General features: G+C 41.0%; 1 protein-coding gene across 2 annotated transcripts in view; it reads right to left on the minus strand.

Moving 5' to 3' along the window:
* Nucleotides 1-13720, minus strand: part of LOC146666744 (septin-7-like) — a 69455-nt gene that overhangs the window by 28596 nt on the left and 27139 nt on the right. For both annotated transcript variants that reach the window (XM_085414882.1, XM_085414881.1), the window contains exon 3: nt 5068-5174. In XM_085414882.1, coding sequence (XP_085271008.1) covers nt 5068-5174 — 107 coding nt within the window. The remainder of the gene's footprint in view (nt 1-5067; nt 5175-13720) is intronic.

The following is a 13720-nucleotide window of genomic DNA, read 5'->3' on the forward strand; positions in this document are numbered from 1 at the left end:
ACAGCGCTTTGACTGAACGATTGTCAGTTTGTAAAGAATACAGGACAGATTTAGAAGTGTAGATACTGAGATTTTTACTTACTTTAATTTGAAATAGCAAACCATCTCAGAGTTTGTTCAGTTTCCCAGACTATAGTATGTATTATAGATGCATTGCAAACCCAAAATAGTGTTGATACTGGAACATACAGATTTCAGATCTGAAGTCTGTATCTTACTGCGAGTCTGCCTTTGACTTCATACATAAAATGCAGAGGTTTAAATGGGTTTACTCAAGAGACTGAGAGCTGACCCAAGGACTCACAGATCTCAGGTCTGTTTTCTAATAAGTGTAAAAAGTGACTGGATCATCCTGCCATATTTTATGAATAGCACCGTCTTGACTAAATTCGGTGTGACGTATCAGTGACTTCCTACAAAAAACTACTTCCTCTATAACAGGGGTGGGCAACTCCAGGCCTCGAGGGCCGGTGTCCCTGCAGGTTTTAGATGTGTCCCCCGAACCAACACAGCTGATTTAAATGGCTAAATTAGCTCCTCAACATGTCCTGAAGTTCTCCAGAGGCCTGGTAACAAACTAATCATGTGATTCAGGTGTGTTGACCCAAGGTGAGATCTAAAACCTGCAGAACACCGGCCCCTGGGGCCTGGAATTGCCCACCCCTGCTCTATAACATAAGGCACCTCTATGCACCTCGGTCTGAATGGAACAACATTGTTATTTTAGGTTCAGAGACATAAGTTTAACTTGAGATTATATTTGGACATCTTTGGCACTCAGTCATCTCCGTTTTGCCAGATAAATTTGGTTGGTTATCTCTAGCTGCACTCCATGCTGCATTGAACTAAAAAAAAGGAATGAGTAACTTGGCATTATAAAGCATTAAAATTTGCCAAAGGCTAAAAGTCAACATCAACTTAAGTCCAGTTTAATAATTATTGTTTAATGGTAAATGCACAAAAATCTATTTTCTGGTTCAGAGATTGTCTATACCCGTCCTGATCCACAGCCTTGACTTGCGTACCTCCTTGCATTTAGACAACATTTGACATAATGTGCTCATTTGTTACGAGTTTTGGAGAGCAAAACCTTCTGTGACCAGGACGACTATCAGAGTCAAAGTCAGATATAAAGATACCTTAGCCTTCTCCATCTTGGAATATATGGCTTACGGTTAGCTTACTGTGAGTTAACAGGTCCCTATTTTCCAAAATGCTGCCGAGTCTGTGCCTTTGGCAAAGTAAAACATCTGCTATCCAACTGTGTTTGCTTTTAATCCTGACTTTTCCAACCTTTTGCTTCATTCCTTCCCATGCACTTCCTGTCTGTCTTCACTTTCATCATCCACCAAAGGCTTCACACAACTACACCAACTGCCACTTCATGGGGACTTTTTCTTCTGCAGATGGTGCTAGCTAACGTACATTGGAATGATACAATAGTGTTCACCTACACTGATTAAAAAAAAAAGTCCAAAGACGGTAAAGCGAAAACGGCGGTTAACTTGTCTCAATTAACATTTTAACCTCTCTCACCCACTCAGCTGCCAGCCACCCATTTAGAGTTGTAAATGTTAAGTTCACATTAATCCCAGTATATGGAATTTTCCCCTATGACATACCTATATGGAAATCTTAAGACTTCATAAGTAATATGGTAGTGGGAATCGAATTATAGTGCAAAGCGGCGTGTGGAGATGAATTCTCATCTTTTAAGTAGTGGTTGAGGGTGGGGTGGGAGGGTGTTACATTTCATGGGAACATTCCTGCCCTGCTATTGACCCTCTCAGACCCAAGGGGGAAATTCAGCCCTGATCCCCTGTTTTTCTTTGTCTCTCCCCTCATCACATCTACCCCATCACCCTCCTCGAGGTTTATATGCTCTTTAGTTTTACAAAGCTCCACCTTTTCCTCACTCATCGCCATGTTGCTTCTGTCCGTCTTCTCCTGCCACCACCATCTCATCTCTTTCCGTCTTAGTTCATCACACTGTCCCACATCTCCATCTTCTGCTTTTTCCTCTTTCCCAAACTGCTTCTCCTTTGCCCCTTTTACTCCAGACACAGTCTCCCTCCTCCACTTCAATTTGTCATTACCATAAAAGGACAAAACTAGGTCCAGTGGCGTTGTTGTTTGCCTCGTAGTTCCTCCATCCTGCATTCTCATTCTCCTTTTCCATTATACTCTCTTCCTCCCCAGCAGAATCCTGCTCCCCTCTTAGCCTTCCATCCCTACTAACATGTCAATTTTAACAAACCTGGCTGATAATGCAGGAGCAAGAAAAGCCTTCAGAATGACCAGACCAGATGTTCTCAATTAATTTGTCAGAAAACAAGAAACTTCATCCCTTTCAGTGCCTGTGCTTATCTGTCATGTTTTTCTTTTTTTTTTTTACTGAAGACACCAGTTAAGACTTTGAACGTGCTGGTGCAAAAAAAAAGTCAACTCTTGGATTTAATAACTGGTCTAACGTCTACATATACGGGATGTGTTTAAGCTCAGATTAGAGATTTGAGCTTTTCAACAACTCTTGAGGAAATTTCAACATCATCCAAAACGGCACAACTTTTACTTTGTAGGTGAACATTCAACCTGCATTCCATCAAGTTTAACTGTACCTGACTTTTTTTCTTTACACTTTATAGTTCAGGTTGGCCTCACACACCGAGGTCGAGTTTGCAAACACTGAGACCTAACCACGAGCTCCACAAGGGTCTTTGAACTGCTCACCAAAACAACTACCAAATTCAAATAGTTTCCCCCTCACGCTCAAGTACACTTTTTGTTGGCCAGAATGAATGAGATTACTTTCAGGGGCTCCTAACATATGGTGTGGTCACACTGATGCTTACTTTTAACACCCAGAAATCATCATTTTTCCGAGGGAATGAGTACTACGTGAAGAATTTGTTTTTAGATATTAGGAGATATCACTGACACTGGAATGTAAATGACAAAATGCCTTGAGTAACGGCTGTGGGAGGACTTAAAATGTCTCCATTAACAAGGTTATTTTCCTTCAAACTGGCTTGAGAAACAACACTTTCTTGTAAGACATCTGTTCATTTCATGGTTTCCTAATCCTCATCCCAGTATTTGCTGTCGCTGCTGGAATTTAGAACATAGAAGAAATCGACATCAAGCATCAAACTCTTGCAGGAAAAAGGTGAATGGTGATCTCACAGTCTTAGCACATATAGTGCCTTTGTTTATATGACTATCAACTATAAGAAGACATGGGGTTGTACAGAGACCATTAACAAAAACTCAAAACATCTCTACACTGGACCTGAAGCTAAAAATGAACTGATGGCAACTGAGGTCTGACCCATATAGGGTTAGGGTGAGAATTAACACTACCATGGGTTATTAGGTTATACCTAACCCTGTGTTTAAAAGAAAGTAAAGTACATTTAGTTAAAAAGTATTGTTTTAATGTGCTTTAGTTATAAAACAAAATTCAAAACCCAGAAATCACATGTGATGTAAAGTGTAAAGGAAACAGGGGTTAAGGTTAAGGATGGACCGATCCAATATTACGTATCGGTCCGATACGAACCTAAATTACTGGATCGGATATCTGAGAGAAATAAAAAATGTAATCCGATCCATTAAATATCACAAAAGCACCTCACAAAACTTGTGACATGGCGTAACTCCGCTCATAACTTTAGCACGTCGAGCAGTATGTGTCACATGATAGAGCGGCTGTGGCGTGTGAGACCTCTCAGCGATCTGGTTGAGCATTTGGAGCCTCGCTACCAACCCGGCATTTCATCTCCGAGAAAGTGATCCCAGAGAGAAGTAAAGCAAGTGTGTAAGTTCATCTCTGAATGTTTGTAAAGCATTCCAGCGTTAAGCTTAACAACCGATATATGGAGCGACTGCCTCTCTCCCTCCCTCTCCTGCTGCTACTTCGATCATGAAACTGATCAATGATCGGTTAAGTCTAATATACCCTAGTAAGCAATAGTACTTTTTCTTTTGGGAAGGTACCATCTGTGCAGTCTGCAATTCTGTTGAAGAAAGATGTTGAATCATGTTGGCCAGTCAGAACATCCAGACTGGCCAACAGCCTGTATCCACAGGCTGTGAGGCTCCTGAACTCTCTGCCCCCCTCTCACGGACAATAACCATATCCAACTTCTTAATAGCAATGAACTGGTCTGCATTGGTGCATCATATCTTTATTCTCTTCCCCCTCCTGCCCCCCCCCCTTTCTTAAATAGATAACTATCATATCTGATATCATATCTCACAGTACAATAATATTGAATGGGTTGCATTGTTGTATTTTGTCATGTTTCTCAGGTCTTTGTCTGAATTTCTACAAACATTATTGCTAAGGATTGTCTTATTGCATTGGAGTCACACTGGGTTAAATATGTACACTTGGGTTTTAAGGGGTATTTATTATTTTCTTCTTTTTTTGGGGTTGTATGGAAGCCCCAAACGCAATTTCATTGTTCTTGACAATGACAATAAATAAATAAATACTAAATACTAATCTATTTAATTATTGTAGAAAAATAATTGATTTCTGTGCATTTTTTTAAAATAACGCGTGCATTAAATTAAGGTTGATTACGCCGATAAAGCATCACGAGGCGGAGGGTGGTTCCCTGTTTTTATTTTTTTTGCTGGGAGTTTGCAACCCTATTAGTTAGGTTGTTTAATATTTCTGCTAAGTGCTCTTTAAAATACCAGAACAGGGAGGATGGAGGATTTAAGTTTATTAGATTGATCAGTGTTGCTGAACTATGAAATATTTTGGGTGCAGTATATTTTTTGCATACAGGTATAACAGAATAGGTTTAGTGTTTTTGTTTTTTTAAAACTTGAGTATGAATTTATACAAAATGCAGCAAGATATTTAAAAAACTGTTTTATTGATTAAAAATACACTATATCGGATTCATAACGGTATCGGCAGATATCCAAATTTATAATATCGGTCATAAAAAAGTGGTGTTGTGCCATCTATAGTTAAGGTTACAGATCTTGTCATCAATGGTGACCTAGACTTCATAGGATTCATTTACTGGGCAAAAAGCTGAAAAAGCTCACTTGAACAGTCTTTTTAATCCTGTGGGAGGGGCCAGGGTAGTCCTTAGAGTAGAGGTCAGTCAGGAACAGGGAGTTGATGAGAGTCGATTTCCCGAGACCAGACTCACCTGAGGACAAAAGCACAAGTTAAGCAACGTTATATAATCTTACTGTTTTCTAAGTACAACCAGCTGAACACATGACAAAAAGGACTTTACATAACGCATGTATAAAAGCATGTGCATGCACTGAACACAATATTGAGATGGCCTGAAGAGACATGGATGCAGTGCAGATAATAAAGCAGATTCACTGTCTGTAAGGGGAAAGGTCAGAGACTGATCTGCCAGCATGAAAAGCTTTCAGATGGAGGGAATAAAACATTTCCTCTCCATCTCCTGCTGACTTTCTCTCTCACCCACCCCCCGTTTATCTACTCTTCCTCTGTCCTCCTCGCTCAGTGCGTCCTTCAAGTATAAATCTCTCTATTTCGGTCCTCACAGTGCCAACTTTCCATTCCCTTCTCCCATACTGACGGCACAGAAGCTGCACAAACATTTACTTGACAAAGAGCACAGTCAGTCCAAACATACACATTGCATATGCTCGCCCTCTCCATCACACAGGCCTATGATTAATAGCTGAGCATCTGGCTTGCGTCTCATGAAAAGGCACTGGAGGAGTGTTTGGTTGGAGGGAAGGAGGGCTGCCTGTCCCAGCAAGACCTCTGACCGACTCCCACGACACAATTTCAGGCTTTGAAAACTGGAGTAATCTGTGGCCAAACATCAATCTGGGCTGGGTACACAGTAGCTTGAGGGGGTTTCCAAAAAGGACACATCAGAAACAGACCAAGATTAGAGTACTGGACAAAAAAAGGTTACCGAGCAAAAATTAAAATTCTGAATCAGATCTATCAGGTAAGAGAATTTAAAGGTGCTACGAGAAAACCAGAACACATCCAGTTTACAAAGAATGGCAAAAATGTGTCGACGCGTGTTATTATTTAGCCATCTGCAGATCATTTTCCAGATGTTTTGTTCATAGAGGTCAGAGGACGCTTGTAATCTTGCAACATCTATAAAATGTCTTTTTTAAGTTGTCCAACAATCTGAAACCCTTAAATTTCAGTTAGCAGACACGTGACTCACAGAATTTCCTCAAGTTGTCCTTTAAAAACATGCCACCAAATCAATTAACTCACTGATGTTTCAGCTCCAGCATTGTTGTCTTTATGTGATTCCAAGTAGGTGGAAACATGTCTATGACTTTTCTGTTACCCGGTGTTGACATTGATGTGTGTGCTTTTTCAGTGTTTCCTGCACATATACATACCAACGTCCAAGCATCCAAGTAAAGTATTCTATAATCCATTTTACCATTTTCCTCTATAAAAAACTCTTTACTCGAATTTAAAATTGCTAGCGGCTGCACAAAGAGGCCTTTTCTCATGTTTAATAAGCAGATGTTTACGCAGTTTTTACTTGACAAATCACAGAGTGGTCAACAATACTGATGTAATGTTATTAGTATAGAAATAGGTATTTTTCACACCATTTACATATTTAAAAAAATGCTTTGGGTAGAACTGAGAACTGATCCAAATGTATACCACGTTTCTGTGTCATTATATAGACTGACAGGTCTGAATTTTCAACTCCATTTAAAGACAAAATCAAATATCAATACTAGTTCTAAACAGACCAAACAGAATATCAACGTCACTATCAAAGCGTGCTGAATTACTGCCTCTGACTTTAAATCTGCGTTGAAAGGAGCAGCTGAGAAAACCGTGTATAGTGCAGTACAGTCCACTGAGCTCTTACATACAGCATCTGTGTGCAGCCTGAAAGCAGGAAGCTGGAGTATTTCCATTTTAATGTGAGTCAGATGTTGCTCCAGTAATTCTTGATTGATAAGCAATTTTCCAGTAACGTCCGCTAAAAGTAAAGTCTGCTGTAAAAAGTCTCAGGCTCCTGTGTCATTCAAATACTTTCTTTTTGCAAACCGTTGACAACAAACCAAGTGTTCATTACATGTCAGAAGCTTTAAAACCACAGACCCCAATGAAGGGTTTCAGCTCAAAGTTTTCCATCATTTTTTCCCCTCGTATGACTCCTTTCATCCTCTAAACAAACCACCTGCTGGGGGTTAAATCTGCATGGGTTCATTCTTACTGCTCATAGGACAGCTGTGCATATCATCAGGCTACGCCGAGAGGGTGTAATGCTTTGCTGGATTGCATTCTTTACCCCCTCTTAACCCCACGGTCGCCCCTGTGTGTATTTGCTCAGCTATGATTGACATTCTGACAATGACGCGAGTTGGGAATCCAGTTTGTCTGCTGCAGCTTCCTCTGCTACACCACGCCCAACTCACTCATTTGAAGAAACATTTTTTTAAGCTAGCAAGCATGCCATCACCAGCTGCACTTTAAGATGACAGCGCTGGAGTCTGTGCACTCACTGCACTAACTGCTTTAATCATTCTCTGTGTTTATAGTTTTCGGTTAATAACTAAATAAAAAAATTGGTGTCCCTTTTTGTGTGTGCATCCCACCGCCACAGAGAAAGTGTTATTATGTGGAAAAGAATGCATGTCCTTTGGGAACTCAGCGCTGCCAGTCTGCAGCTCTGAATTCAGTTGAATCTTTATTGCATCAGTTGGTTTTGTTAGTCAGGCACTAATGTTTTGGTGCAAACAGCGTATCCAGAGCCTATTGTGTGATGGATGCACTTCATACAAGGAACTAAACAGTTATTGTTATGCATGACACTGAAATGACATCTTGATACTGATAAAGCAGTATTGCCATGTGTTTTGCACAATGAGACACTCCATTCAACTCATCCTGCCAGACAATGTGAGGCAGAATCACCGTACAGTAGTTGTTATAGGTAGACAAATATTTGACCCTCCGTATCACACAATCCGACTAATTTTTCTACAATTTTATCAGGCTGTTCAGCCTGTGTGAAAGCAGTGTCCTCTGGCATTTGTGGACAGAAAAAAGTCATAGGTCAGAGGTTTCAGTTTCTCTTCCTGGCAGCCTCCGTCTGTGGTCTGTCCAGCCTGAGGGGCAGATGTGACAATGAGGTGCGTCACAAGTAAAGATGGAACTCTTCACACAGCTCACCTAAAATTGCTGAGACTCTGTGCTAACATTTCAGTGGGTCCTCAGCAAACATCACGCTGGCTCGACAAAACCAAACAGGCCTCACAAACACTTGAACGATGAGCGCAAACACTGCAGGGAGCTGCAAGTCAGCTGGGCTCAACTCACATTCAAGTTAAGGGCAACACCCATGTGTGTGGATCGAAGCTGCAGGGAATCAATATTTAGAGCCAAGAGTGAATATTTAGAGAGAATTTGCAATATTTGCTTCTTTTTTCTATTTTATTGTAGGAAACTCATCAAATAAAGCCAACACACTCCCAAATGACATGCAGAAATGTCAGCTGTACACAGCAGAAGTGAAAGACTAGCTGAAAATGACAGCTCCATTCTTCTGATTGTTTTAGTTACTGCCACAGCCTAAACCTCCCCTAAAGGCAGGTCCGTCCCAATTAGCCTTCCTCGTGCAGCTTTAATTAAATATTGGTTCCACATGACAAGTTGAAGTGCAGTGCCAGCTCTCTGTAAATAGATTAGTGACCTAAACTTCAGTGATGGATGGCTGACCCCCACAGCTCTTCCCTGCTGTTTCTCTTCCTCTCCATCTCTCTCCAGCCCAGCCTGTTGGCCCCATTTCTCCTCTCTGTCCTTGCTGTCATCTCGACCTCCATCATCATTTAAAGGTTGCTTATTTTTCAGTGATACCAGAATCTTTAACTCTCACATCTAAATGTAAATTATGTAAAGTACCCTACAATGCCAGTTGCTCAGTACTGGACTGCTACCTTGGCACTATCCTGCTACTGATTTTGGGGCCAGTTTTTGTAATGTTGCTGACTGAGACGGTCTGTGGGTCTATTTATGCCATAGGCCATACTTTGCCAAAGTACACCACAGTCATGAATTTAATACCTCCACTAGGGCTGGGCCATATTATACCGTTCACGGTAATACCGGTATAATGTTAGGCAACGATAGGAAAATGAAATATCGCGATAGAATGGGAGTAAAACGCGCATGCGCAGTGCCTTTGTTTTCATACGCACATGGCCGATTGTTGAGTGAAACAGATGAACCAGAATTGGTTTGTAAAAATGGTGCAACTTCCGTGATGTGGAACTGGTTTGGTGTTTGTCCGTCAGATACACAACAAAGCACATTTTTTTGCAGAACATGCAAGCGGCCGTCGTTATTGTCGTATTTGTCGGACTAAGATGCTCTTAAATCTGGGAGTAATCTGGGTCCTAAACTCCGTATGCTTCAGGTCAAACAACACTGCAGCATCACTGAGCGTTAAAAACTGTCTAAATTCTTTCATCTTTAATAAAACGATCAGCATTGCTGCTTTACCAGGTGTAACTATAAAGTTTAACTTCCAGGCATCCATGAAAACAAAAGTTATTACATTTAACGGAGTTAGAAGTTAGCAGGAAGCTAGCGGAAGTTAGCTCACTAGTTTTGCTAGTTACCTAAGCATGATATAGCATGTTCTGACTGAGAGATTTCTGAAAAAAATCAAACGTACAGCTCTGCTATCACTTCCAACATAAATGAAGACAGGAAACTAAACAGCAGTGAAGTTTGTAGGGTTACTGAAGTTGGGCTAGCTGGTATATAATGATGTGCTACGTGATCGCTAGCGACACAGCTATGTTAGCATAACATAAACAGTGAAGCTGGAGGACGAACACTAACACTTTTCCACTTATAAAAGTTAACGTTAAGGTTCTTCATGGTTAGAGACAAATGCAATCGCATGGCAGGATGCTGTAAACGGACCAAACTTCAGTCAGGAGAACAACTGAGATAATCCATCCACAATACGAGGTTAGTCATTAATATACTGCAACAACATGGGAATAGAGCAGCTGCCAGAGAATTCAACATTAATGAATCAATGGTACAGAAGTGGAGGAAGCAAGAAGAATGAGTTTAATCAAGTTTGATTTATCTGACTGCTTTGTTTCGCTTAATGTGCCTTATAATCCTGTGCACCTTATGGTCCGAAAAATGCGTACTGCACACTGCAGTTTAATGTTGCAAAGCACCTCTTTTTAACTTCAGTGGATATTATACATGGTTATGCTCAGGATATGTCAGCCCATTTCTACTGGAAATGCCTTTTGGTTAAACTTTCAGCAAGGAATTTGCATTTGCACTGTTACATTTTTATAAAGCTTTAATGTACATAAAAACCAGCTTCTTGTTTAAGTGAAAATAAATGGAAGGTTGTCTTTTTGCGCTAGTAATGTTGTGGAGTTGTATTTTGTCTCGCATCAATTATATCGTCGGTTATATCGTTATCGCAAATTTTCAAATATATATCGTGATAAATATTTTTGGCCATATCGCCCTGCTCTAACCTCCACCACTGGTGAGTGGCTGTGCCTGATGATGCTGAATATCCAGCAATATCTAAGACTTCAAGGGGAGGCACCGGGACTCCAAAATCCTGAACTTATTTCCAGGTTTTTGGACTCATTCACGGGGTAATTTATTGACTGATGATTTGAACATTTATTGCCCAGGTACCACTGGCATACCTGCAGAGTGCACAGTAGCACTCTACAGGATTAATGTACTTACTAAAAGGCCTGCATATTAAACATGTGTTCACTGAGTTAAGGCAGGCTGGACTGCTAGAGAGACAAAAACAAACAAACACACAAATGGTCAGAGTGGCTTTCCCATGGGATTCCTGACATTCCTCCTCCTCTTTCTCTCTTTGGATCTCAGCTTCTCTCATTCTGCCCTGAGGCTGCAGCTGGCCTCCTAACATCCTGACAGGCCTGCTAACTAACACACAGCACAAACACGCATACACCTCTAACAGACATGTGCGAGGCCTCAACCAGAAAGTGTGAAAACGGGATATCTGGGAAACATAGTGGTGTAAAGGAAAGAACAGCCAGACAGACAGGCATATGAGGAGAGTTGGAAAACTGCAGTCACTCGTGAGGCTCAGCGGGACTAACTGTAACAGGGGGACAAACAGGGGAAAAGGTCAGTGTATTGGCAAATGATAAAGATCTGCAAGTTTAGCAGACTGAGAGATCCAGAGCCCAAACTAAACCGTGTCAGCACCCAGTCTGACTGCAGCGAATGGGCGCAGCACACTTTCTTCTGATTTCATCATTTTAAATTTAGAAAAGGGCGTGTAGCGCTGCGATCCACCGAGCCCAAGACTAAATCTGACAGAATCGGCACGTGCTGGGTCACAGCAGGCATGTGCGTCTCAAAATAGAGACGGAGGGAACGGGAGCACAGCAGAGGGGAAGAATGAGCAAAACGAGGCCTGCCTGCAGTGGTTTGACTGAGCATGCATGAACACGCACATGTGCGCGACCCCAGCCAGTCGCACCAACACACATGCGTACGCAGAGTAGCAAGCAGTGAATGCACTGGGTGCTGCGCCCAGAGGCGCTGAGGCAGGTTTGTAAACAGACTGCCGTCCTGCTCTAACACGGTTGGCTAAATGCATATTACACTAACCACAGATCCAGGACAGAGATCAGGCTGGAAAAAAATGAACTTGAGAGTGTGACATCATTCTGCAACTTTCAGCCTGCTCAGAGAAACAACAGCAGAGTTTCAGGGAACCATCATGTACTCTTGAAACCGCAGGACCTTTCTCACTACATGTTTCTGTGTCCTCTGTGATGACCAGTAGAAGTACTGGTAAAAATCCAAGAGAAATGTAAACTGCACCGTGATATCCAAAATATATGACACTGTGACTTTAAGAAACGAACACCTGTGAGGCTGAAAAGCCAAACAGGAAACCTTGAAGCTTGAGGAATTTGCTGTTGAAGCTGTCGCCTGATGCTCCTCGAGTATGACCTATGAGAACCCATCAGTCCAGGGTGTCTCCTTTACAACCATGAAGCACAGCTGTGTGTAGCCTTGAATGCATTTTACATGATGTGCAGGCACAATAAAAGCAACACCTGTACAATTTAATCATCCATTTCAACTCCCTGTCTGGATTTGAACTATGAATGAAAAAAAGTAGCTCATATTTTATGTCTTTTTCCGCAGCCTCCAACTACAGGAAGAGACATTTCTGGACCAGATGGAGCACAAAATCCCCTTAATGTTTGTACTGAGTTTGCCAGCACTCTCTTTGGGAAAATGCCTAAGGAGCAACGCCCAAAACGACTTAGAGAAATGATTCCAAGTGCCTAAGTGCTTTAGACACTTATGTTACCATTACATAGGTGTCTGTAATGGTATTCTATAGCCAAAATGCAAACATCAAAATCCATCTACATACAGTCTCTGGCTCCAAATATTTTCAACAGCAGGATGTTTGAATATTATATACATTACTGCAATTATATGTTTAAATTAGAGCTGGGCGATATGAGATTTTTTCATATCACGATATGTTTTTTTCATTTCAGGCGATAACGATATCTATCACGATATAAGCCAAATAACTATATTTGTAAGATTTAAATGTGCCGTTGCTCACAAGTAAAATGTGAAATAATCAGCAGCTTGTTTTGATTTAAATATTCATTTCCCATAATAAGTTCAACAGGGTAGATGTACTTAAGGAACATGAGACTTTTTCAGATAAATAAAGGCAAATATTGCAAACTACACAAAAGGCAGCCGCTAAAGCGTTTAAGTTTCAAAATAGAACAAACGAAACAGACTAAATTGTCAATTCCACTTAGAAACAAAATATTAATTCTAAAAATAAATCTTAGTTTGTTTTACAGAAGAACAGACAAAACTGACTAACTTTTGTCAATATCAAATAAACTGAGAACTAAAAGGAAATTCTCAATCTCTCCTTGTTGTATAGCTGAGCTTTTCAAACAGTTTTAACAGTTACTTTAGTCTGACAAAAGCCGAATGACGAATTAGCGCTTCCAGTCAGAGACTGAGGCTACGTCCACACGTACACGGGTATTTTTGAAAACGGAGATTTTCCGTTTTCGTTTTAAAAAAATAATCCCGTCCACACATAAAGGCAGAAATGAAGGAAAACGCTGCTATGAACATGCCAAAGCAGCAGGTGGCGCTAGATTCCTAACCGTGCAGAAATGTTGGCCAATCAGAAGTCTAGAAGCCTCGGTGGGAAATAGTAAACAAAGCTGGGGCATAGAAGCAGAACCGAGTCGTATGTAAGGATGGGTATCGTTTAGGTTTTATCCGATACCGGTGCCAAATCGGTACTTTTGAAACCGTGCCGGTGCTCAAACGGTGCTCAAACCGGTGCTTAAAGAATAGAGAACACAAAATTGGTCCAAAAACCTCTCATGCTCAGCTGGTTTTTTGTAAAAAGATGACAATGTTAGCCTTTTCTGCAGCTATGGGGTATATATGGTATCACTCTTGGCTGGAAGCAGTGCTTAAACAATGGAAAAAAACACAAACTTTGTCCAAAAACCTCTCATGTTTAACTGTTTTCCACTTTTTCTTTGGTCATTTTAGCCTTTTTGGCCAGGGTGAAGGGAGTATCTGCCATCAAACAAGAAGACAGCCGCATGTAGCTATGATGATGTTTGCTAGTTCACCTTACATGCATTAATGTAATAACGTGGTTAG

The sequence above is a fragment of the Rhamphochromis longiceps genome, linkage group LG7 (assembly GCF_057381845.1).
Source record: "Rhamphochromis longiceps isolate RC_006_pf linkage group LG7, R_longiceps_female_GT1.1, whole genome shotgun sequence".
NCBI classification, from domain to species: Eukaryota; Metazoa; Chordata; class Actinopteri; order Cichliformes; family Cichlidae; genus Rhamphochromis; species Rhamphochromis longiceps.